Source organism: Eptesicus fuscus, chromosome 9 (genome assembly GCF_027574615.1).
Source record: "Eptesicus fuscus isolate TK198812 chromosome 9, DD_ASM_mEF_20220401, whole genome shotgun sequence".
In the NCBI taxonomy this organism is placed as follows: domain Eukaryota; kingdom Metazoa; phylum Chordata; class Mammalia; order Chiroptera; family Vespertilionidae; genus Eptesicus; species Eptesicus fuscus.
The window spans coordinates 27,427,525-27,451,453 of NC_072481.1; the positions used below are offsets into that span (position 1 = coordinate 27,427,525).

At 46.7% G+C, this 23,929-nt stretch overlaps 1 protein-coding gene across 4 annotated transcripts; it reads right to left on the reverse strand.

Moving 5' to 3' along the window:
• Window positions 1-100: 100 nt before the first annotated feature.
• On the reverse strand, window positions 101-23,364 carry KIF2C (kinesin family member 2C). Of its 4 annotated transcripts, none has more exons than XM_028160147.2 (20): window positions 23,309-23,364; window positions 20,029-20,124; window positions 19,817-19,865; window positions 15,301-15,423; window positions 12,976-13,098; window positions 12,143-12,243; window positions 11,447-11,542; window positions 11,033-11,087; window positions 10,780-10,942; window positions 8,859-8,949; window positions 8,530-8,593; window positions 8,361-8,452; window positions 6,562-6,704; window positions 4,650-4,854; window positions 4,440-4,550; window positions 3,587-3,654; window positions 3,135-3,240; window positions 2,936-3,049; window positions 867-990; window positions 101-741 (listed from the first exon to the last, which is right to left on the reverse strand). In XM_028160147.2, the coding sequence occupies exons 2-20, from the start codon at window positions 20,029-20,031 to the stop codon at window positions 659-661; spliced, it is 1,914 nt and encodes a 637-aa protein (XP_028015948.2). In that variant the 5' UTR covers window positions 20,032-20,124; window positions 23,309-23,364; the 3' UTR covers window positions 101-658. The 4 variants fall into 4 exon arrangements, with proteins under 4 accessions (XP_028015948.2, XP_054577159.1, XP_054577160.1 ...); XM_054721184.1 differs by lacking the exon at window positions 23,309-23,364 and adding an exon at window positions 20,275-20,574; XM_054721185.1 differs by lacking the exons at window positions 19,817-19,865; window positions 20,029-20,124; window positions 23,309-23,364 and adding an exon at window positions 20,397-20,571.
• Between the last annotated feature and the right edge of the window lie 565 nt (window positions 23,365-23,929).

Below are 23,929 nucleotides of genomic sequence, written 5' to 3' on the forward strand. Positions count from 1 at the left end.
TTGATATTTCTCTGCCTCCCACCACCTCCTTGCTCCCCTTCCAGAAGGTTCAGACACACCCCAGGCCCTTCACACATGCCACACAACAGGCTGATTTTTTCCCCTCTTTCTTTATTGTTAGACACAATGTATAACCACAAAACAAAAAACAACAGGGATCCTCTTAGATCTTAAAACAGCAAAGCAAGGAAGGAAGAGGTTCCAGAAACTTTTAAAAGTATAAGACACTTTAGTGTCCAGATCAAGGGTGTGGATGGCAGGTCACAGCCGCCAGAGCTGGCCTAAAGGCTCGTTTCCTCTCCCCAAAGCCAGGGCAACCCCAGGGAGCCCTCCACCAGCAGCCAGTCCACACAGGCAGAATGCTGACCAAGAGAAAGCTCCATGCCAACGAGCCTTCCCCACTTGGAAAGAAGGGCCACACAGGATAGTTAAAAGTTCCCTCCTCTCATCCTTGTTCCCTTCAGGACTACAATTGAGGAAGGAAAGTAGCGTCCCATGTCACTCTGATCCATTCCCCAGCTGCCCTGGCTCTGATGCCCCAATACTTGGCATTTACCACAGCCTGTCTGAGCTCAGAACCAGGTGCCCAAAGTTCACTGGGGAGAAGTGGGGTGGTGAAAGGGCTGGGTGTGACACCAAATATCTTTATTTGCAGTCATCAATGGGGCCGTTTCTTGCTGCTTATTTGTTTGCTGGCCTGTTCTTCCAGCTGCATGGCCAAGCGTAAGGCCTTGATGTCATCTGGAAGGAAGGAGACGTGGTACACTAGGGGTTAGAGGGTGTCTCAGAGGCCCCACTCCCTCAGAGCAGAGCTGCCATCACCTGCAAAGACCCCACCCTGCAGCTCCCCATCCAGCTGCACCCACCTTGCAGGGCTGAGAAGTGCTTGGCTTGCTGGGCCAGGGCAGACTCGGTCTTGTTCACAAAGGTCTCCAGGTCGTAGTCGGGCTGCTCTGTCATCTCGGCCAGCTCAAGCCAGCTTGGCCCTTGCTGCAATGACACAGGGAGCACCTTGCCGGTTCAAACAATGACCAAACTAATTTAGCAAATCATTCCTAACTGCAATGCAAATGGCCATTCCTCCAGATGGCCCACCCCCTGCCTCCCAACCCTCTCCTGCAGAAGTCCCCAGACTCAATTCTTCCTCTTCCATATCCCAGACTTGTCCCTATCCCTTATATCAAATGAATGTTATCATCTTTCTTGATGCTCAAGCCAGAAATCTGAACAAGTTTACTCTTTCACCCTGTTGTTCCCAAATCCTACCAAGTCCACCCTTTAATGGTTCTTGAGTATCATGGCCACTGCCACACTCAGTCTAGCCACCATCTTTTTCCAACAATCTCCTAATGGCTCTCAACTCCTAAGTGCCTCTACTCTCTCCCCCCATGTTCACAAACTAGGCTTCACACCGCGGGTACAGTGATGTACCCAAAGCTCTGATATGACCTTGGCACCACTCTCTGAAACTTCCTTCAAAGGCATACACTGTCCTCCTAACAAAGTCTAGGCCTCTGGTCTGAACCATAAGGCCCTTTAGCATCAAGTCCCTGCTGACCTATCCACAGCTTAATCTCCCTTCATCATCAGCTCACTCCTTTTGCTCTGATCAGAGCAAACTTCTCATTCTTCATTAAAGTACCATGTCCTTTTAAACATTTGTACCCCTGAGTACTCAAGGGAGGGAGGACATGCCTAAGCATTTATCTTTCACATTCCCTCTTCCGTTCCAAGGGCCTCAAGCTCTTCCTTCCTGCTCTGCACCGAGGACCCCATTGTTACGGTGCCCTTTCGGGCCTCTCCCCTCCACCTGCTCTTCCACAGTAGGCGTCATGGCAGTGCTAGCACCTGTCACTTACTAAACACTGACCACATGGTGGGCACTGCTGAGTGCTTTCTTTTCTTTTTCTTAAAATACATTTTTTATTTCAGAGAGGGAGAGACAGAGATAGAAACATCAGTGATGAGAATCAATCATTGGCTGCCTCCTGCACGCCCCCTACTGGGGATCAAGGCTGCAACCCAGCATGTGCTCTGACCAGGAATCAAACTGTGACTTCCTGGTTCATAGGTCGACACTCAACCATTGAGTCATGCTAGCCAGGCTGCCGAGCACTTTAAAAGCACATTAGCCCTAGCCAGTTTGGCTCAGTGGATACAGTGTCGACCTGCAGATTGAAGGGTCCCTGGTTTGATTCCAGTCAAGGGCAGGTACCTCTGTTGCAGGCTCAACCCCCAGACCCCCAATCCTGGTTGGGGCGCAGGTGGGAGGCAACCAATGGATATATCTCTCTCACATCGATGTTTCTTTCAGTCTCTCCCCCTCTTTCTAAAAGTCAATGAAAAATATCCTTGGGTGAGGATTAAAAATAAATAAGTAAATAAATAAATAAAATGCATATCATTTAACCCTCAGACAAAACCATCCTGTCTTAGCCATCTTAAGAATGAAGAAACTGAGGTCCAATGAGGCTAAATGACTTTCACAAGGAAATCACTTATAAATAAAATAATCAGGGCTGAACAAGTCTTACTTCAGGGCCTACTACCCATACTTTATGTTTTTGGTCCTTGGTTGCAGCACAGGGGCTGGCATACAGAAAGTACTCACCGAACATTCACTGAATAACAAGGTCCCTGCACATAAACCACCCTCCAAGACCCCCAATTAGGAGCATGGTGGAGAGAGACTAGCTCCGGCTAGGATGGAGGAAAGCTTGCGTGCCAGGCTAAGGAAGAGGGTGTGGTATTAGCTGCCCTAGAAGAACGGATGGGTGAATAGGTAAAGAATTGAGGAATGCGAGGGTAGAGGGCTGCCTCTTGCCAGGTCAACCTGAAGACCTGTGGAAGCAAAGCCCAGGTCACATTCAGGCAATGGTGCTGAGCACAGCGGCGGGCCTGTGCTGGGGTGGATATGCCAGGGCCAGCTGCCCACCTGGACAATCTCCTTGAGCTCTTCAATGGCCCTCTCCTCCAGCTCCCTGATCTGAGTCATGGCTTCATTAAAGCTGGACATCTGGGAAGACAGTTCCTCTTCTTCCTTGGAAAACTAAAAGGAGAGACACAGAGTATGGCCCAGTTCCCATCTCAGCAGGCCATGTTTCTGTCTTGCTAGGCCCCACCCTGCTCCTTACATTGCTTGTGACCAGAGACTCCTGAAAGCTGGCTTCTGTCTCTTCTGTTTCCATTTGAATTGGCTGCTCCCCACTGGGCCCACTGTGGGGGCTCAGCTCCTTGACCCTGAGGAAACAAGAAGGTTTCTGATCCCATAGCAACCTTGTTGGCACTCACAAGAGTGCTGTACCACTTAAGACTGCCAGCCTTGAGGCTTCAAGGGGATGGAGGATCAGCTTTGCCTCTGGCCTAGGAAAAGACCCTCATGCATGCTGACTCCCTACCAAGGCCTGGAGGGGATGGGGACAGACCTAGCATCATGTCACAATTCCGGAACCTCAGGTTCACGGAATCATGGAAGAGTAAACAGTAAACACTGAGTCCCAGAGCCTCCTCCCTTTTTCATCACCGCCATTCCTTTCTCCTCTCCCACATCCTGCTCCCCAGCCCACAGGGCCATAGGTACTGGTACCTGTCTGCGTATCTTAGTGTATTTAAAGTATATTCACAGGAGCTTATGCCTGGTGAGATCATGGCAATCTGCAAAAGAAGGAATGAATGGTTAAAGGTCGAGGATCATGGAAAGAGGCTGCCAGGAGGAGTTTCTCCAAGCTACTGGACCCTCCGGGATTGGGGAGAGCTCATGAAGCACCCATTCTAGCAGGCAACTTGCTTCACTGCAAATTAAAGCTCCTGAAAAAGTTGGTTCCCTGCCTTTAAAGGCACATCTTATGAGACCTCCTTCTTTCTCTCTTCACTGCCCCATTCCTCACACCGAGGTCACACCTTAAGGCTCTGTGGCTCCAGGAGCCCTCATGTCATCCAGGCTCAGGATGGTGCCTGAGGGAGAAGGCGTTAGAGCTTAATCTGAAATCCCCATCTTCCCTGCAGACATGGGAGAGGATATTCCTGGAGGGGAGCAGACCCTAGCTAGAAGGGCTTGTGGATAAAATAAGGAAGGGATAAAAAGCTATTCAAGGCCATAGCCCTTCCCGTATTCTAGGCTGGAAGCCAAGGAATACGAGGGAGGTCACAGAAGCCAGGATGCCTCTCTCTTGCTTTCCCAAAGGTCCTCCTTCTGAATTTTAGAGCCTCCTTTCCACCAGGTAAGGGAGGAATGACTCCCCCAAACCCAGAGCTGCGGGGATATACGGAGTTCCTCCTTTCCTCCCCTGGGGTAGGAAAGAGGAGCCTGGAACTGAAAGGCAGGGATGAAGCTCAGTCAAGTTAGAGTCTGGAAACCCAGACGGCCAAGGGCACCGGGCCTCCTGCCCAGGATGGGCCTAGATGATGTCCCGCACCACCGCCACAGCGCCCCTACTCACCATACAGGTCCTTGAGTTCTCCCCGATAAAGGAGTCCCGCAGCACCTGTGTCAGCTTGCTCTCGCGGAATGGGGTGTGAGCCTTGTTCTGTCCCAGGGCCCTGATGCACTCCTGTGGGGCACCAAGTGCAACTGAGGGCCTTTCCTTAATCTCCACTGCCCACTTTCTCGCCGCGACCAGCAGTCCCCACCTCTAGCTAGCCCCTGCTACCTTCAGAGCCAGGAGACTTTTGTTGATTTCTGCGCCTTCCATGCGGGTCTGCCGGTCAGCACTGGAAGTGTCTGCACCTCGTTCGTTCCCTGCCAGATCCACCAAAGAGAACTTGCCATGCACTCTCCCTTTGGCTCGAAGGAGAATCTGGAAGCAGGCATGGGAGCGGGAAGAGTTGGAGTTGGCAAATGTCTGTCCAGAGGTCCTGTGGTAAAGGAGGGCAAAGAAAGGCTATGACCTTCGGAAGTCACCAGCCACCCCAGCAGTAAATTCTCTGGTAAGAGAGGGACAATGGTCAGAACTCTAAGAAGTCCTGTGTCTTCGTCCCAGGTTTCTGTTCTGCCTTCTCTGGGCAGAAGCTCTCCCTCCAGTAGAGGAGCTGGTAAGTTTTCCTGGCAGCCGCAGTACTGGATTCTATGCTAGGGGCATGGCCAGACCTGGGGGCCCATAAGGACACGGGGAAAGATGAGCTACCTCTGTTGCAGGGCACACAGGGAAAGAGGGGTTGTCATGAACCACTTGCCAAAACGTGAGGGCCCTGCAGAGGGCAGCTCGCTCCCCGAGCCTCCAATGAACCAGCCTAGGGCCTGGAAGAAGAGCACTTCCCTAAAGAGCTATGGCTCCAGCACTTTCAGCCTAGAACATACCCAGAGTTCCTGCCTCCCATCAAGAAAGGAAGCCTGCCTTGGTTAGATTTAAGACACTTTGAGAGGAACCAAGATGGCAAAGTTAAACAACTAATCTGCTGCCTCGCACAACAATTTCAAAAATACAACTAAAAGACAAAACATCTAACCAGAGAGGTGGAAAGAAAGAAGAATCCAAAAGTGTGAGGATAGTGTAAGGAGCCTCTGGGGTGGCTTTAAGCGTACCAATATCCGAATTTTTGGGGTGCCAGAAGAAGAGAGAGAGAGCAAGATACTGAAAACCTATTTGAAGAAATGACAGAAAACTTCCCCCACCTGGTGAAAGAAATAGACTTACAAGTTCAGGAAACGCACAGAACCCCAAACAAGAGGAATCCAAAGAGGACCACACCAAGACACATCATAATTAAAATGCCAAGGGCAAAAGACAAAGAGAGAATCTTACAAGCAGCAAGAGAAAAACAGTTAGTTACCTACAAGGGAGCACCCATACGATTATCAGCTAATTTCTCAACAGAAACTATGCAGGCCAGACGGGAGTGGCAAGAAATATTCAAAGTGATGAATAGCAGGAACCTACAACCAAGACTACTCTACCCAGCAAAGTTATCATTCAGAATTGAAGGGCAGATAAAGAGCTTCACAGATAAGAAAAAGCTAAAGGAGTTCATCACCACCAAACCAGTATTATATGAAATGCTGAAAGGAATTCTTTAAAAAGAGGAAGAAGAAAAAGATAAAAATTATGAACAACAAATACATATCTATCAACAAGTGAATCTAAAAGTCAAGAGAATTAAAAATCTGAGGAACAGAATAAACTGGTGAACATAATAGAATCAGAGGCATAGAATGGGAGTGGATTGATAATTCTCAGGGGGAAAGGGGTGTCTGTGTGGGGAGTACAGGAAGAGACTGGACAAAATCATACACCTATGGATAAGGACAGCGGGGGGAGGTAAGGGCAGAGGGGGAGTGGGAACCGGGTGGTGGGGAGATATGGGGGGAAAAAAGGAGAAACAACTGTAATCTGAACAATAAAGATTTATTTAAAAATAAATAAATAAATTATAATATAAACATAACAAAAAAAGACACTTTGAGTTGCTCCTGATGAGCCTCTTAGAGACCTCTTACCACAGAGGCCTTCACGTCCTCCCCAAGCCGGGGAGAGCAGGGCTCTGTGGAACCAGATGGGATCAGAGCTAGTCTGTCACCTGAACTGGCATGAGAAAGTAGCCCCTTCCCCTCACCAGAATTCTGACCTGCAGGCACTGCCTATGTCGATCATCTTGATGACATCGTCAGCACAGTTAACCAGGTGCTCCTGCAGCCCCAGCACCTGCACCTGCTGCTTCCCATCCTCCAGCACGCGCAGCTTGGCCTTCTTGTTTAGCAAATCGAACACCTGTGCCGGGCAGGGGAACAAGGCTAAGGCCATCAGGCACTGGGCACCCCACCCGACGCCTCCCTCCTTCAGGGCCTATCCCAGCTTAGACAAGGGCAGGCAGCAGGAAGGGAAGACAGAACCTGAGCTGGGCAGACTAGCAGAGGGTGTGGGTTCTGAATTGAGCTGCCTCAGCTTGATGTGATTCTAATGCTTCACTAGCTGTGTGAACCTGGGTAAGCACTTAACCACCTGCAGCATAGTGATGGTAACACTTACTTGTAGGGTTGTTGTGATTAATAAGTGAATTGAAACAAGTAAAGTGCTTAGAACATAATGTCATATTAGCAGCCCTGCCTGGCCGGGTAACTCAGTTGGTTGGTCTCTTCTCTACACGCCAAGGTTGCAGGCTCAATCCCTGCCAGATCTACCAAAGAGACACATACAAGAATCACCCTGCCCTGGCTGGTGTGGCTCAGTTGGAGTGTTGTCCCATACACCAGAGGGTTTCAGGTTCGATCCCTGGTTGGGGCACATACCCAGGTTGCAGGTTCGATCTCTGGTAGGGGCGAGTGCGGGAGGCAACTGATTGATGTTTCTCACATCGATATTTCTCTCTCTCTCCCTCTCCTTTCCTCTCTCTCTAAAATCATTGGGGACATATCCTTGGGTGGGAGGATTAAAAAAAAAAAGAAAGAATTGCCCAGCCAGTGTGGCTCAGTATTTGAGCATTGACCCATCATGAACCAGGAGATCACAGTTCAATTCCAGGTCAGGGCACATGCCTGGGTTGCAGATTGATCCCCAGTAGGGGGCGTGCAGGAGGCAGCCAATCAAATGATTCTCTCGCATCACTGATATATCTCTCTCTCCCTTTCCCTTCCTCTCTCTGAAATTAATAAAAACATATTTTAAAAAAAAAAGAATCAACCAAATGAATGCATAAATAAGTGGAACAACAAATCTGTTTCTCCCCCTCTAAAATCAACAATTTTTAAATATTAAGCAAAAATCAACACAGCTATTATTATCTGCTCTAAGGAAAGCAACTCTGCAAAAATGAAGAGAGTTGTATGTGAGTATTTATTCACTATACACACAGAGAGGGGGGTTGGGAGGAAGAGAGGATGAATATGAGAATATGGGTGATCAAAGGGAAAAGAGTTGTGAAGGAGGTGGGTTGAGGGAGCACAGGGCACACTCAAGGCAAACCTCCAATCTGAGAAGAGCCCTGCAGAGTATTCTTGTCATACTTGTTGACTCTTTTTTTTTTAAAGCCCGATTACAGCTTTTTTTTTTCCCCAAGTATTTTTTTTATTGATTTCAGAGAGGAAGGGAGGAGAGAGAGATAGAAACATCAATGATAGAGAATCACTGATTGGCTGCCTCCTGCACGCCCCACACTGGGGATCGAGCCCACAAGCCAGGCATGTGCCCTTGACCGGAATCGAACCCGGGACCCCTCAGTCTGCAGGCCAAAGCTCTGATCCATTGAGCCAAAACAGCCAGGGCACTTGTTGACTCGAATACCATCCCACCATCAGACGAAACCCCCATACGTCACAGCAGCGCTTCACAGTCCACAGATTGTTTGGCTTCTACTATTTCTAGCCAACCTCAAGGTTTTTGAGAGTTCAGGGGCCCCAACAGTCTAAACAGGGTCTCCTTGTCAGCTACCTTCCCATTATAGATCTCAAAGAACGTCACATAGACTTCCAGGCCCAGGTTCCGGTAGCGGGGCTGATTCTTCATGAGGAAGACATCCTGGGCTATGGGAGAGAGCATGGATTAAGTAAGCAATTTGCTTGCTGTGCCCAACCCCACGACGGCAGAAGACACTACTCACAGGCCATTGCATAGATTCCTTTGGATGCATTCTGGGCTTTCCCAGAGAGGCCTCCGCCCATAGTCTGCAAAAGGAAGGGACAGAAGCCTTGGTAAAGGGCCTCTGGCCGAGGCTAGAGCACGACCGGCTCCATCACCCCAGTGGGCCACACCGAAGTTGGGAGGCTGGACCCGTGAAGGCACCTCTCTGCACCTGGCACAACAAGTGTTATCTGGTGATGGAGCATCTACACTGAGGGGGTTTTCTACACAAAACTCACTGTCTTCCTTTTCAGGGACCCAGAGCAGCCCCATGGGCAAACTCATACCCTGCCATGCTTGAATACTCACATGCGTCTTGCCACTTCCTGTCTGGCCATATGCAAAACAGGTCGCTTTTCCGCCTTGGAAAATTGTGTGTACCAGTGGCCTTGCTGTGAACCTAGCAGAAAGGATAGGGAAGAGTGTATTATATCTGACCAAAGTGTGTACCCTGGAACACGGTCCTGCTGCCCTTCCCCTGCAGAACTTCTGGGTCCTCCATTCCTCCTTCCAAGCACCAGTACTCCTCTCCTGCAAAGGGGTCCCACCTGACCTCAGCCCCACTTACAAATCTGAAATTCTCCTAGCCAACCAGAGGAGGGAAAGGGGGGCTGGACTGACTTGCCATGAGCAAGTGGATGGCCCACACTCTAACTGAGCAACCAGCCACTCCTGACTCTGAAGACATAGATGAAAGCCTGAACTCAGCAGCTGACTTCCAGCAGAAGACACACTACAAAGATCAAAGGAAGCCCTCTAAAGTAGGAGTCAAAAATGTTATAGTCTTTGTGGACCATGTAGCTATGTCACATTAAAAAACAACAATCCTTTAAAAACATAAAAAACAGCCCGGCTGGCGTGGCTCAGTGGCTGAGCATCGACCTATGAACCAGGAGGTTGCAGTTCGATTCCCAGTCAGGGCACATGCCCAGGCTGCAGGCTCAATCCCCAGTGGGGGGCATGCAGGAGGCAGCCTATCAGTGATTCTCTCTCATTATTGATACTTCTCTCTCTCTCTCTCCCTCTCCCTTCCTATCTGAAATCAATAATAAAAATATATATTTTTTTAAAAACATTCTTGGTTTTAGAGCCATATAAAAAGGGACTGTGAACCAAATTGGACCCAAGTTTGTCAACTTGTAGTTTGGAGCACTGTTGTCCAATAGAACTTTCTGTGCAGATGGAAATGTTCTAGATCTGTGCTGTCCAATAGTAGCCACTTCCACATGGGACTGGTGAAGCACCTGAAAGGTGGCTTATGTGATTGAATAATTTAATTTTTAATTTTACTTAACTTTTATTAAACAGCTACATGAGGCTGTGGGTGCTTTATTAGACAGAGCAGTCCTAGAGTTTGCTGAGTCTGCAAAGCCCAGGCGGTAACAGGGTGGCTGCACAAGATACTGGAAGAATCCCTGAAGCCTGCCCAGCCTCAGAGAATGCAATGGGTAATACCTCACTTCTGATCCACTCAAAGATGCACTGCTAATGCTGCAAAATGGCATATGGCAGCCCAGGAACCAGAACCAGAATTAGAACCAGAGCCAGGGCCAGAGCCAGAGCCAGCTCTATGTGAGCTGATCCAAAGAAACATGGCCTCACCTCCTATTTTGTTGAGAACCCCACCTTCTCACCTCCAAATCTGCCAACCTGCCCGACCCACATTCTCTGCTCCTTCCCATTACAATGGAGTGTCCCTGCTCTATCACAGGCCACCTGTTCGCCTTCTGCTTGTTCTCTGAAGCACCTTCCCTCAGACTTCTCTCCTGCAGTTCCCCACTCCCTTTTCTTCCGGTGCATCATCTCCATTGACATGCAAATGTGCTCTGTATCTCCCATCTTAATAAAAATATCCTTGGTGCCCAGCAGGCGTGGCTCAGTGGTTGAGCACTGACCTATAAACTAGGAGGTCACAGTTCAATTCCCGGTCAGGGCCCATGCCCAGGTTGTGGGCCCGCTGGATCCCCAGTGTGGGGAGTACAGGAGGCAGCCGATCAATGATTCTCTCTCATCATTGATGTTTCTATCTCTCTCTCCCTCTCCCTTCCTTTCTGAAATCAATAAAAATACATTAAAAAATGAAATAAAACATGAGGAGGCCAGGAAGGGCTTTAGAGTCCAGCATGTCTGCGAGCAGTGTTACCGCAGTGTCTTGCATGGAAAAGACCAAATAGGACGAGGGAAGGTGGCGGGGGGTGGGGGGGGGGGTAAGAAGAGGCAAGGGACTAACCTATAGATGACTTCATTTGAAGCTGTTTCATCAAATGCAAAGTCAAAGCAGAACGACTGGTTCTCCAGATACTTTGTTAAGTCCACTTTTAACTTGGGCTCATGTACGAAGAGGAGACACTTGCTAGGAATGGAAATCACATCAATTTCTTTCTTGGCCAATTCTGCAGAAGGAGAGTATTTTCAGAGGATGTTCCCTGGACACAGGAATCCTCTTTTACTTCAAAGCCCCTTTCTGACTGACTGGAGTTTACCTTGTTTATTCAGCGGGCGTTTCCTAACACAAACGCATATCCTGTGCTCTTCTATCTTCAAGAGAATGAGAGGAGACAACCAACCAACAGAAGGTTAGGGCGGTATTAAAGAAAGCTGCTCCCGAGCCCCTCCCCTCCAATCCCAGGTCTGGCTCAGTCAGGAGCCAAGATCTAACACTAGGACCCTGCCTCCCCATTAGTTACTCAAGAGCACAGAAGGTAAGGTGGGGGTAGAGGGAAGTTTATAAAAATCAGACCCTCATCTAGGCCTCACTAATTCCAACTCACCAAAGGATCTTAAAAATACCCTCAACGTTGAGGGAAGATTTCTCGATGCTCTCCTTTAAAGTTGTCTGTCTCTTAATTGCAAACCTACTCAGGAAGGGGAGGTAGAAGCCTTTTGGGTTTACTTACAGGATCAGTCATAGTAAGGGGATGACAATCCAAGGTAGCCCGAAATTCTTTAATCATCCGGGCAAATTCCCAGTTTGGAAAGCTGTTGTCATACTCCTGTTTGGGACAAGAGCAAAAAAACACTGACTGCTAAGATGTAAGTGCTCTTAGACTTCAGTACTAAGTAAAAGCAACATCTCTCCTTGTGCAATTGGCCCATCCCCCACACCATCTCACTTCCTCCCACCCTGACTCAAGGCTGAGAACCCAGGAACAAAGCCCTGGGAATAGAGACTGGCAGGGGGGCCTAGGCATGCACCAAACCACTCTAGGAACTGGGGTGAGGGCCACTTAGGAGATCAGAAGGCTGGGATTCCCCAGAGCAATGAACCCAACTAAGGGGAAATGCTCCTAACTAGACCTGCATTGCTGCACCTCCACCACACACAGCTAGGAGGTTGGGGAAACAGGCAACTGTGCTGTATGACAGGCATGCCCACTGAACGGTCAGCATGAAATGGTCCCCACGTGAAGGCCCTCAGAAGAATATCTGACTTATTGTTCTCTGAATCCTGACGAGATACCAGTTAAGCTTACTGGATATCAGAATTGGAGCCTCAGTAATGCTGGGGCCCAACTTGTATCTGTGTTGCCGTTAACACTGCAGTTAAGGATACCTGTCAAAAAACCCTTGCCCTAGCTTCCCAAGAAAGATACCTGAGCTCGCTTGGTTCTCATTTCAGAGATCTGGGCCCTCTTCTCTTCTCGTTTGTTCTTCATTTTTTCCATTTCCTTCACAATACATGATTTCCTCCGAACTAGGGGAGGAAAAGCTCATTCTTTTACTTGTCTAGGCCAGCCAGCCTGTTCTTCTCCAGCTGCTGTACTGAGTCCTGGGCCTTTCCTAGGACTAGGCCTTCTCAAGACCTTTGCACTTAAATCACCATATGCAAGGAGAGGAAGCAGATGTGACTCTTGGGATGGTAAACTCACCAAGTAAAGATTTGCCCACATGAGTACTCCAGGTCTAACCCAAACTCTCCCCATACCTCTGTGGCATTTTCTCAACAACCAGAGAGGTGAGACCATCACTGCTTAGTCTTAATGGTTACTTTAGGCCAGTGGTCGGCAAACTGCGGCTCGCGACCACTGGGATAAGGGCTTAATCACAAGGAACAGCAGCAGCCTGTAATTATTGGAATCGAGTGTCTAGGTCAGTGGTTGACAAACTCATTAGTCAACAGAGCGGCAAACCGAGGCTCGCCACATGCGGCTCCTGAGCCACAGTTTGCCGACCTCTGCTCTAAGCTGTTCTTCAGGTGTCAGCCAAGACACTATTGTTGTGACAACACCTCAATTACATTAGAAGGTTTCTGCCAGCTTAAGGGGAAGGGATCACCTTTGTGCAAAATTGATTCCAAGGCCACAGGGAAACATGCCCCCAAGTGACAAATGCAGTTTGAACTCGGGTGCCACGGCAGTCCAGGTCTAAAACAGAATGAAACTGTCCTGCACTAGGAGTAGGGCAGCAGACAGCTCAGCATGTCTACCTGAGTTCACCGCGTTTGCAGAAGAGCTGCCTCGCACGGAATGGACTTGCTCTTCTACCTCCTCGCTGACCATCGTAAATGGTATTTCAGCCACTGCAGGGCAGGAGTTCCGAGGGGGGCCAGCTGTGAGGAAACAAGAGTCATTGGAGAAGCCGGCAGGCTACTGCAGCTGCACTCAGCTGAGCCCTCGTGGCTCATGGACCAGGAGGATGGCTACTGACTGCCAGCTCAGCAAGAGCTCGGGCTCCTATAGTGTGAGCAGAACTTGGGTTTTTGCCTTTATCTCAACCCATACCCTGAACCGGACCAGTATCTCTGCAGGGGCTGGCTCCTGGGTCAAGAAATCTTGTCTACCCCGCCCTGGCTGGTTTTGCTCGTGGTTAGAGCATTGGCCTATGGACCAAAGGGATGCAGGTTTGATTCCTGGTCAAAAGCACATATCTTGGTTACAGGCTCCAACCCAGGCCCTGGTCAGGATGCATGCAGGAGGCAACCGATCGATATGGCTCTCACATAGATGTTTCTCTGTCTCTCCCGCTTCCACTCTCTCTAAAAAAAAAAAATCAATGGAAAAAATAGCCTCAGGTGAGGATTAACAAAAAACACACACACACACAAAAGATCAATGGGGCCGAAACCGGTTTGGCTCAGTGGATAGAGCGTCGGCCAGTGGACTCAAGGGTCCCAGGTTCGATTCCGGTCAAGGGCATGTACCTTGGTTGCAGGCAAATCCCCCAGCGGGGGGTGTGCAAGAGGCAGCTGATCAATGTTTCTCTCCCATCGATGTTTCTAACTCTCTATCCCTCTTCCTTTCTCTTTGTAAAAAAATCAATAAAATATATTAAAAAAAAAAAAAAAGATCAATGGGAAAAAATATCCTCAGGTGAAGATTAAAAAGAAAGAAAAGGGTGAGTAACTCAGTATGGGCTTCACCATGAAGGGAAAAGCCTTTTAAGGCCTGAATTCCTTAGGCTTGACCCAAGCATGGGTTCTTAGGCCAAGTCTTTCTACTCACTGGGAGAAAAGCCAGGCCTTTCTGACTTTCAAAAGCCTTGGAACTCAAAACAAAACAAAACAGCCTTGGAACTCGGGTGGTTAACAGGAGCAAAGACTGAAAAGTCAGCAATAATAAAAACATGAGCAAAACTAAACGTACAGATTTCAACCCTGAAAGGTACAACCCGTGACAATTCATTACTTCCCATACTTGGTCATGATCCTTTACCTTCATTTTGTAAGAGCTAAATTTGATATATGTAAGATGTAATGGCTGTGTATCTTACAAAATCTTCATCTACTTTATGTATCTAATAAAAGTTGACAATTGCCTGGCCGGCGTGACTCAGTGGTTGAGCACTGACCCATGAACAGGGAGGCATCGGTTCAATTCCCAGTCAGGGCACATGCCTGGGTTGCAGGCTTGATCCCCAGTGCAGGAAGCAGCCAATCAATGATTCTCTCTCATCATTGATGTTTCTATTTCTCTCTCCTTCTCCCTTTCTCTCTGAAATCAATAAAAATATATTAAAAAATAATACCTTAATCAATAAAGAAAAAAAAAATTGCCCTAACCGGTTTGGCTCAGTGGATAGAGCGTTGGCCTGTGGACTGAAGGGTCCCAGGTTCGATTCCGGTCAAGGGCATGTACCTTGGTTGCGGGCACATCCCCAGTGGGGAGTGTGCAAGAGGCAGTTGATCGATGTTTCTCTCTCATCGATGTTTCTAACTCTCTATTCCTCTCCCTTCCTCTCTGTAAAAAATCAATAAAATATATATATATTTAAAAAGAATTATGTCTCTTTTACAGAGCTCTGTGGCCTTCTGGGGACACAGTACTGATATGTATTATTAAAAATATTCTCATTAGTTCCTGTACGCCCCGTAACAAAACCTTGATGCCAATCATTTTCAATTAAAAAAAGATAATGGATCAAATTTTCATTAAACCAGAGTAAGTAAGTAAGTAAGTAAGTAAGTAAATGGAATTCAGGATTGTAGGTTTCGTTGGGGGCTTAGGAGCTGGAAAGAGTACCTGAGGGGGACTTTTGGGTGCTGGTAATGCTCTGTTTGATCTAGGTGTTAGTTATATGAGTGTGTTCAAGAACTGTATATACGCAATGATGTGTTCACTTTTCTGTGTTTATGTTTCAAGTAAGGGGGAAAAAAAGATTTTTTCCAGATAAGGGAGCTGTGGGGCAGGGGCAGAAGAATACTAAGTACTAAGCCAGGGTATGTAGAAATCTTAGGATATTCCAGAACAGATTCAGGAAATGTGTGAGGAGCTGCTCCAGGGCGTCAAACAGGGAGAACAGATTCATTACTCACTAGGAACTAAGAACTGCTTGCGGGAATTGGCACGCACGGGCAGGTCCACCTCCATACCATCCTCCTTGGGGGTGACGTGAACCTCTGAGAGAGTGGACATGCGAGTGGAGCGGCTTCGGAGACCTGAAGAACCGGGGACAATCAGTGTAGCATGATATGGAGGGCTGGTGGAGCAACCCTTCAGATTCTATACAGGGTGAGATGGGTCCTGACCACCAGGAAAGGAAAAATTAGACAGGCTAAGTACTAGTGACCCCAAAACTAATTTGTTCACATTCTGCAAACCTGAGAGCTCCTCAGGGCAAGGATTTCTCCCACAAGAGCATCTGTCATGAGCAAATGGAGGGATCTACAGCCAATATGAAGTCATTTCTGGAGAGAAAGACCTAATCCTGCACCTGCCATTCTACAGTGTTCTTCCCATACCTCAAAACAGTAGAAGATAAATAGCAGTATTCCCACCTGATGGAAGGGAACATTAAAGTTCAGAGAAATTAAGCAACTTGTCTAATGTCATTTAATTGTAAGAGTCAGAGCCAGGATGTGAACCCAGGACTGTCAGATTCCAAAATCTGGGCTTTTCCCACAGCTTCAGGAAGCTTTACAGAGCCGAACTTGGGCCACACATCAGAAACCCAGGGAATCAGTTACCTTGATTTTCTAGAATAATGCTTAACTGAGAGAAACAAATGAGTTATATTTAAATTCTTGTTCATTTCTACCCATCTATATAGTTTTCCTACATAAAGAGAAACAATCCTATCTATACTAATAGCCTAGGTGGTTGTCACGCCCTCACACATCACACCCTAACATCATCACAAGATGGCCACACGCACAGTGGAGGCAGGGCCTGGCAGGCCGTGGCAGGGGAGGGCAGTTGGGGGCCATCAGGCCAGCAGGGGAGAGCAGTTAGGGGCCATCAGGCTGGCAGGGGAGGGGAGTTGGGGGCCATCAGGGGAAGGCAGTTGGGGCCATCAGGCCTGCAGGGGAGGGCAGTTGGGGGCCATCAGGCCGGCAGGGGAGGGCAGTTGGGGGCCATCAGGCTGGCAGGGAAGGGCAGTTGGGGGCCATCAGGCCGGCAGGGGAGAGTTAGGTGTCAATCAGGCAGGCAGGCAGGCGAGCATTAGGAGCCAGCGGTCCCAGATTTTGAGAGGAATGTCTGACTGCTGGTTTAGGCCTGATCCCGGGCCTAAACAGGCAGTAGAACACCACCCGAGGGATCCCAGATTGAAGAGGGTGCAGGCTGGGCTGAGGGACCCCTCCCATGCACGAATTTCGTGCACTGGGCCTCTAGTATATATATAAAAGGTTAAGTGATCAACCATATGCCCGTACGTCCAACTGACAGGCTGGTACATATGACATGCACAGGCAATTTAAAATAAATGTTGACTTGCGCATGTGCGATACGTATAAAGCTCTCAAAATGGATATTATTGAAATCCCTCATAAAATGATTTGTAACGGATCTATTATTGAAGCTACCTTTGGAAATAGCATATCTGTAGATATTAAAAACATATCTAGCCCTAACCGGTTTGGCTCAGTGGATAGAGCATCGGCTTATGGACTCAAGGGTCCCAGGTTCAATTCCGGTTAAGGGCATGTGACCTTAGTTGCAGGCACATACCCAGTAGGGAGTGTGCAGGAGGCAGCTGATCAATGTTTCTAACTCTCTATCCCCCTCCCTTCCTCTCTGTAAAAAATCAATAAAATATATTTTTAAAAAAAGAAAAATATATACATCTAAACGTGCAATTCTTTGTCCTAAAAATGAGCACATTCATAAATTAAATGAATAAATTTTGGATACACTTGATGGAGATTTTCACACCTATTGGAGTGATGATTCCATTGATTCAACAGATGATGCCGAAAAGGAAAATTTTCCCATCGAATTTCTTAATAGTGTTTCTCCTTCGGGAATGCTGTGTCATAAATTAAAATTGAAAGTAGCTGAAACCGGTTTGGCTCAGTGGATAGAGCGTCGGCCTGTGGACTGAGAGGTCCCAGGTTCGATTCCGGTCAAGGGCATGTACCTTGGTTGCGGGCACATCCCCAGTGGGGGGTGTGCAGGAGGCAGCTGATCGATGTTTCTCTATCATCGATGTTTCTAACTCTCTATCCCTCTCTCTTCCTCTCTTCTTCTTCATTCTACTGTTCAATAAAAAAATCAATAAAATATTAAAAAAAAACAAAAACTGAAAGTAGGTGCAATCACCATGCTACTGAGAAATCTTAATAGTAAATGGGGTCTTTGTAATGATACTAGATTATCAAAAGATTTCGACCTAACATAATCGAAGCTGAAGTATTAACAGGATCTGCAGAAGGAGAGGCTGTTCTGATTCCAAGAATTCATTTGTCCCCGTCTGACACTGGCCTCCCATTTAAATGAATTCAAAGACAGTTTCCCGTGATGCCAGCATTTGTGATGACTATTAATAAATCACAAGGACAAACTCTAGACAGAGTAGGAATATTCCTACCTGAACCCAATCTCGGACATGGTCAGTTATATGTTACTTTCTCTCTACTTCAAAGAGCATGTGATGTTAAAGTTGTAAATACTTCATCACAAGGGAAATTAGTCAAGCACTCTGAAAGTGTTTTTACTCTTACTGTGGTGTATAGGGAGATATTAGAATAAGTTTAATAAGTTTATCAGTCATTGTTTTTATCAATGTTGTTTTTATATCATGTTTTTGTTGTTTTTATGTCTTTGTTGTTATATCATGCTGTTATTGTTTATTTATCAATTTATATATTATTTTCATATACATTTTACTAATTTTCTTTCATCTCTGACACTTCTATTATAGAGAAAGGGCAAATAGCAATATTAAAATATTTCTTCTAGCCGAAACCGGTTTGGCTCAGTGGATAGAGCGTTGGCCTGCGGACTCAAGGGTCCCAGGTTCAATTCCGGTCAAGGGCATGTACCTTGGTTGCGGGCACATCCCCAGTGGGGAGTGTGCAAGAGGCAGCTGATCGATGTTTCTCTCTCATCGATGTTTCTAACTTTCTATCCCTCTCCCTTCCTCTCTGTAAAAAATCAATAAAATATATTAAAATATATATATATATATTTCTTCTAATTAATCTCCTTTCAATGTGCACCAATCCGTGCACCGGGCCACTAGTTCACCTATAATATAAGTCATACATTTGGAAACAGAACATGTGGAGTCATGTAGGCCAAGATCAACTTGTACTGAATTTCTGGGTCTCCTAAATTTAGGTTGATCTGATGGCTCTATATAATCCATGTCTTTCACAAAAAGCATAAATTATTAATATTTTCCTATTTTACCAGAAGATTTACAATCCTGTGCTTCATTCTACTGTTCAATAACATGCACCTTTATTAAGATTTTTTTTTCCATTTACAAGGAGCTGTGGCAATATCCCTTGGGGTCAGGCATGTGGAGTGAGACTGCTGCCACTTCCATCTCTCCTGCAGGCCAGCAAGAGAGGGCAGCACCACTCATGCCCAGCCCGAGCTCACAACTTTCACCCTGGGCCAAGGAGTTACTTTGGCTTCTGGGATAGCTAGATCATGCAGGGCAGTGCTATTCTCTGGACTGGGATAGGCCATGCAGGTATAGCTGGTTCTGAATAATAAGCTGGATTTCTTGGGCAGTTTGTGCCTCAGCCACCCACTATGGCCACAGACTATTGTAGTCAAAGTAGGTTTATGCTGCCTTCTGCAGAGAAAGCCCAACCTTTGAGGCATTGCTGAAATCCCACTCATCCTACCCCACCCCCAGATCTCCATAGCAACATCGACTAGACCAGCGGTCGGCAAACTCATTAGTCAACAGAGCGGCAAACCGAGGCTCGCGAGCCGCAGTTTGCCGACCACTGGACTAGACCATACTTCTAAACAGCCTGGACCTAGCTTTTCTCACAGCCTGTTCACCACCTCACTCCAAGGCCCATTGTTCCGCTGAGGGAAGAAAACAAGCCTGCCAAAGATGATTACCACTCTGGATTCTACAACAAAGACTTCTAGACCTGTCAGCAAATTTCCCAAATGCACCAGGTCCCTGAGAGGTTGGTCTAAGAGCTGGAGGTTGGATGGCTGGATTAATTTCTTTTTTAAACTGGCTTGAGGGATGATTGACATACAAACGCTGTAGATACTTAATGTATTCAACTTAATGAGTTTGGAGTAAGTACACACCCACATGAAATCATCATCACAATCAATGCCATAAACAGACCTATCACCTCTGAAAGTTCCCTCCTACCCCTATGTTACGGTTATTTTTTCCTTCTGTGGTAAGAGCACCAATATAAGATCTACCCTTACAGTAAAATTTTAAGTAGACAATGCAATACTGTTAATCATAGGTGCTATGTTGCACATTAGATCTCTAGAACTTGACTCAGCTCACATAGAAGCCACCTGCTAAACTGGAACAATGAGTCTACTTCACAGGTTCCTAAGCCCCAGGAACATCATTCTGGGCACAACCCCATGACAATAAGCCAGTAGAAATCCATTTACCTTCCTTAGGAGCAGGAATTTTGGAGTTGACTGATTTGCGCTTTTGTTTCTGAAAAACAAAACATACCACCACCATATACGGCTCTTATCAATTCTCAAGGGCCCAAGCGCCGGGCTGAAGTCCAAGTTAGTCTCAGAAAAAATCCAGCAAAGAGCCAAAAGCCAAGTGAATCCTCTGGGGCACTGGCTGCAGCCAGATGACAGGCACCTACCATTACATTCACCTGCAGAGGCAGATTATCCTTCGGGTGTAAGGGAAGAGGCTGTAAGAGTTCTGGGTTTATTGCAGCCACATCATCAAAATCAATCTGCAAGGAGCAAATGTAAGTTTCAATGAAATAACATAGCTTTTTCAATCCAATTGCACCTCCGCAACCAAGATTCAGATTTTACCAACTTTAAGTTCCACCAAGTACTAATAGCTATAAACAAATATTTATTCCTTAGCTGTGGTTTACCATCTAGATGGATATTGGTTTCTGATTTCCAAGCTATGGTAGATGTCAGTGATGAGAACGAGATGAAGAGAAGACAGGCAGGCAGGCAAACCGTCAGGTAGTCCACGGTAGATTTGGGGTACCTGGTTCCCCTACTGTTCTGCTGGGCAGTGGGATCCTGCTGGGCACAGTGCCCGAAACACTTCTTGGTGGCTGACACGAAGGAGGAAAGAAGGTCTAACTGTCCCAGTGATAGTTAAAAAGGAAGGGCCCTTCAGGATCTTATGGGCAGGGACATGTTCCAGAGAGCTGCTACCTAACCCTAATCTACCTACATTTTTCTAAGAGGCCCAGGAACTTCTTCCCCAGTCACAGCAGCCTGCTCATGCCTGCAGTGAGGTCACAATTCTAGGTTTACATCACCAGAGTCCTGAAACTCTCTAGGAACAACTCAAACACACTAGGGTGAAAGCTTTACTTCCTACTTATTAACTGGCTTATTAAACAATTCATTATGCACCCTAGCCAGTTTGACTCAGTGGACAGAGCATCAGCTTGGGAACTGAAGGGTTGTGGGTTTGATTCCAGTCAAGGGCACGTACCATGGTTGCAGGCTCGATCCCTGGCCCTGGTCGGGGCATGTGTGTGGGAGGCAACCAATCGGTGTGTCTCTCTCACATCGATATTTCTCTCTGCCTCTCTCCCTCCCTTCTACTCTCTCTAAAAAAATCAACGGACAGATCTAGACACAGAGAAGCATCGATCAGACCGTCAAACCTCAGAGGGAAGGTAGGGGAGGGTGGGGATAAGGGGGAAAGATCAACCAAAGGACTTATATGCATGCATACAAGCATAACCAATGGACAGAGACACCAGGGGGGTGAGGACATGAGTGGAGGGGTTGTGGGACAAAGAGGGGATATAAGGACACATATGTAATACCTTAATCAATAAATAAAAATAAAAATCAATGGAAAAATATTCTCAGGTGAGGATTAACAACAACAACAAAAAATGTATTATGCACAAGTAAGGTAGTAAAAAGAGATATTCAAAGATGAATTAAGACATATTGCCCTTCGTTGAGGTCCTGGGGCGGGGGCGGGCTGGAGGGGTGAATGCGGGGGGGGGGGGGGGGAATGGGGACATATGTGATACTTTCAACAATAAAGAATTATTTAAAAAAAAAAAAAAAAAGACATATATCGCCCTTGCCTTCAGTGAGCTCACATTCTAATGCGGGGAGAGAAGTCATATATACAAAGGGCGAGAAACCACAGCAGCATGGAATAGACAAGGAAGACAGAGTAACCAAATGCAAAAACTGGCAAATACTTCAATAACCATATGTCTATCCACTTGTTTTGGACAGCTACAGGCCCTTACTACACATCCCTCCCCCGTTTCCGATCCCTAAACTCCAGAAAGCATAAACAACATGGGAAACCAGAACCCTAATCCTAGTTCTGACACTACCTGCTTTTCACATTGATGACGAAGGGTGACCATCCCAGGAGGAAAGAAGAGCGGGAAGGCAGCAGGGCCGTAGGCATGGTCAGAGTGGGGAGCGGCCCTGCTTGCCCGGCACAAGGTGGTTTGTGTGATGGAAAGAAAAAGGCTGGTTGGGATCAGATCTTGAAAAGCTTTGGAAGCCTCACAAGAATTTGGACCTTATTCTACAGGCAATATGTGAGACACAACAAGAGCTGTATTTCTAAACAAACAACAACAAACCAAAACAAAACAAATCATAAAGAACTAGCAGCTGGTTGAAAGAAATTTTAGAAATTTCTTTATTCAAGAGCAGATAATGTAAAGTATTCGATCGATTTATTTCTCCAACATAAGGACACATATGTAATACATAAATATCTGCAGACCTACCATAAGGTGCTGTCCTAAGCAAGCCCTGTACATTTATCTCATTAAGCTCCATGAAAGAGGGCCCAGGTCTGCCTCACTCACACCTCTGTATCACCAGCACCAAACACAGTGTCTGCCTTTTTTATTGTATGAAAAAAAAAGCATAACCTTGGCCATAATCAAGGTTATGGCCAAGGTTATGCTTTAGAGTCTAAAGCATAAATGTCTTAGTCACAGCTCTCCTCAAAATTCTTCCCAGGCACCCCACTGGCTACAGAATAAAACCTCAAACATCTTAGTGCCGGAGATGAAGACCCAGCAGCCTGAGCCTTCTACTGCTTGTAGCCAGCTTCTTCATTAGTCCCATGAGGGCCATCTGCTAAACTTTCCTGCCCACTCCCACAAGCCCAGCTCATCCTCAATGAGTTCCACCTCTGAGCTGCCCTAGCACTATTCACCTGTACCATTTATCACAAGTTGCCTTGTGATATGTGGTGTTATGTGGTGTTTCAGACACATACTTTTGTCTTCTCAACTAGGTTATCAATTTTGCTTCCCAAACAATTATCATATGTATTCAGAAGCTAGCTTAGGTGAGCAAGGTTTTAGGATTCCGTACAGTTTGCTTTCTACAAACACCAGAAATAGTTGATTGCTGCAATTCAGAATAGGCCTTACTAAATAAAATCCCAATGCATCCAAAGAGGATCATATTTGAGATCAGGAAGGAAAACACAGCATAAAACACAGGCTCTCAGCCCGGCTGGTGTGGCTCAGTGGTTGAGCAATGACCTGTGAACCAGGAGGTTAACAGTTCGATTCCAGGTCAGGGCACATGCCGGGTTGCAGGCTCAACCCCCAGTATGGGGCATGCAGAAGGCAGCCAATCAATGATTCCTTCTCATCACTGATGTTTCTATCTCTCTCCCCTTTCCTCTCTGAAATCAATAAAAATATATTAAAAAAACAAAACAGGCTCTTGGTCAAGGTTATGATTCCGATCCCTGGTCAGGGCACATACAAGAAGCAACAAAATAAAAGAAAAACAAAGCAACCAATGAATGTGTAAGTAACTGGAACAACAAATGGATGTTTCTTTCCCCTCTCTCTCCCCCTAAAATCAAAAAATAAAAAATGTTTTAAAGGCTCTTACCAGTCCCATTTTCACACCGATCTTTTACGTAGAACCTACCTCTTTGCCCTTTGTGGCACCTCCTTCTATCCATTCCACTGAAACACAGGCTTTCTCCAAGTCCACAGTCCGTACATTGGCACTGTGAATTAGGCCTAGAATATAAAAAGGCCAGAGTTACCCATCTTTTTCACTTTTTTTTTTTAATATATATTTTATTGATTTTTTACAGAGAGGAAGAGAAAGAGATAGTTAGAAACAACGATCAGCTGCCTCCTGCACACCTCCCACTAGGGATGTGCCCGCAACCAAGGTACATGCCCTTGACCGGAATCGAACCTGGGACCTTTCAGTTCGCAGGCTGACACTCTATCCACTAAGCCAAACCGGTTTCGGCCATCTTTTTCACTTTTAAGATCCCCCAGAGAGCCCGGTCAGTGTGGCTCAGTGGTTGAGCATCGACCCATGCACCAGGATGTCTCGGGTTCTCTTCTCCGTCAGGGTACATGCCCAGGTTGTGAGCTCAATCTCCAGTGGGGGCCGTGCAGGGGACAGCTGATGGATGTTTCTCTCTCATCGATGTCTCTCTCTCTCTGTCTCTCTCTCTGTCTCTCTCTCTCTCTCTCTCTCTCTCTCTCTCTTCCTCTCTCTCTAAAAATCAATAAAAACATATTTTTTAAA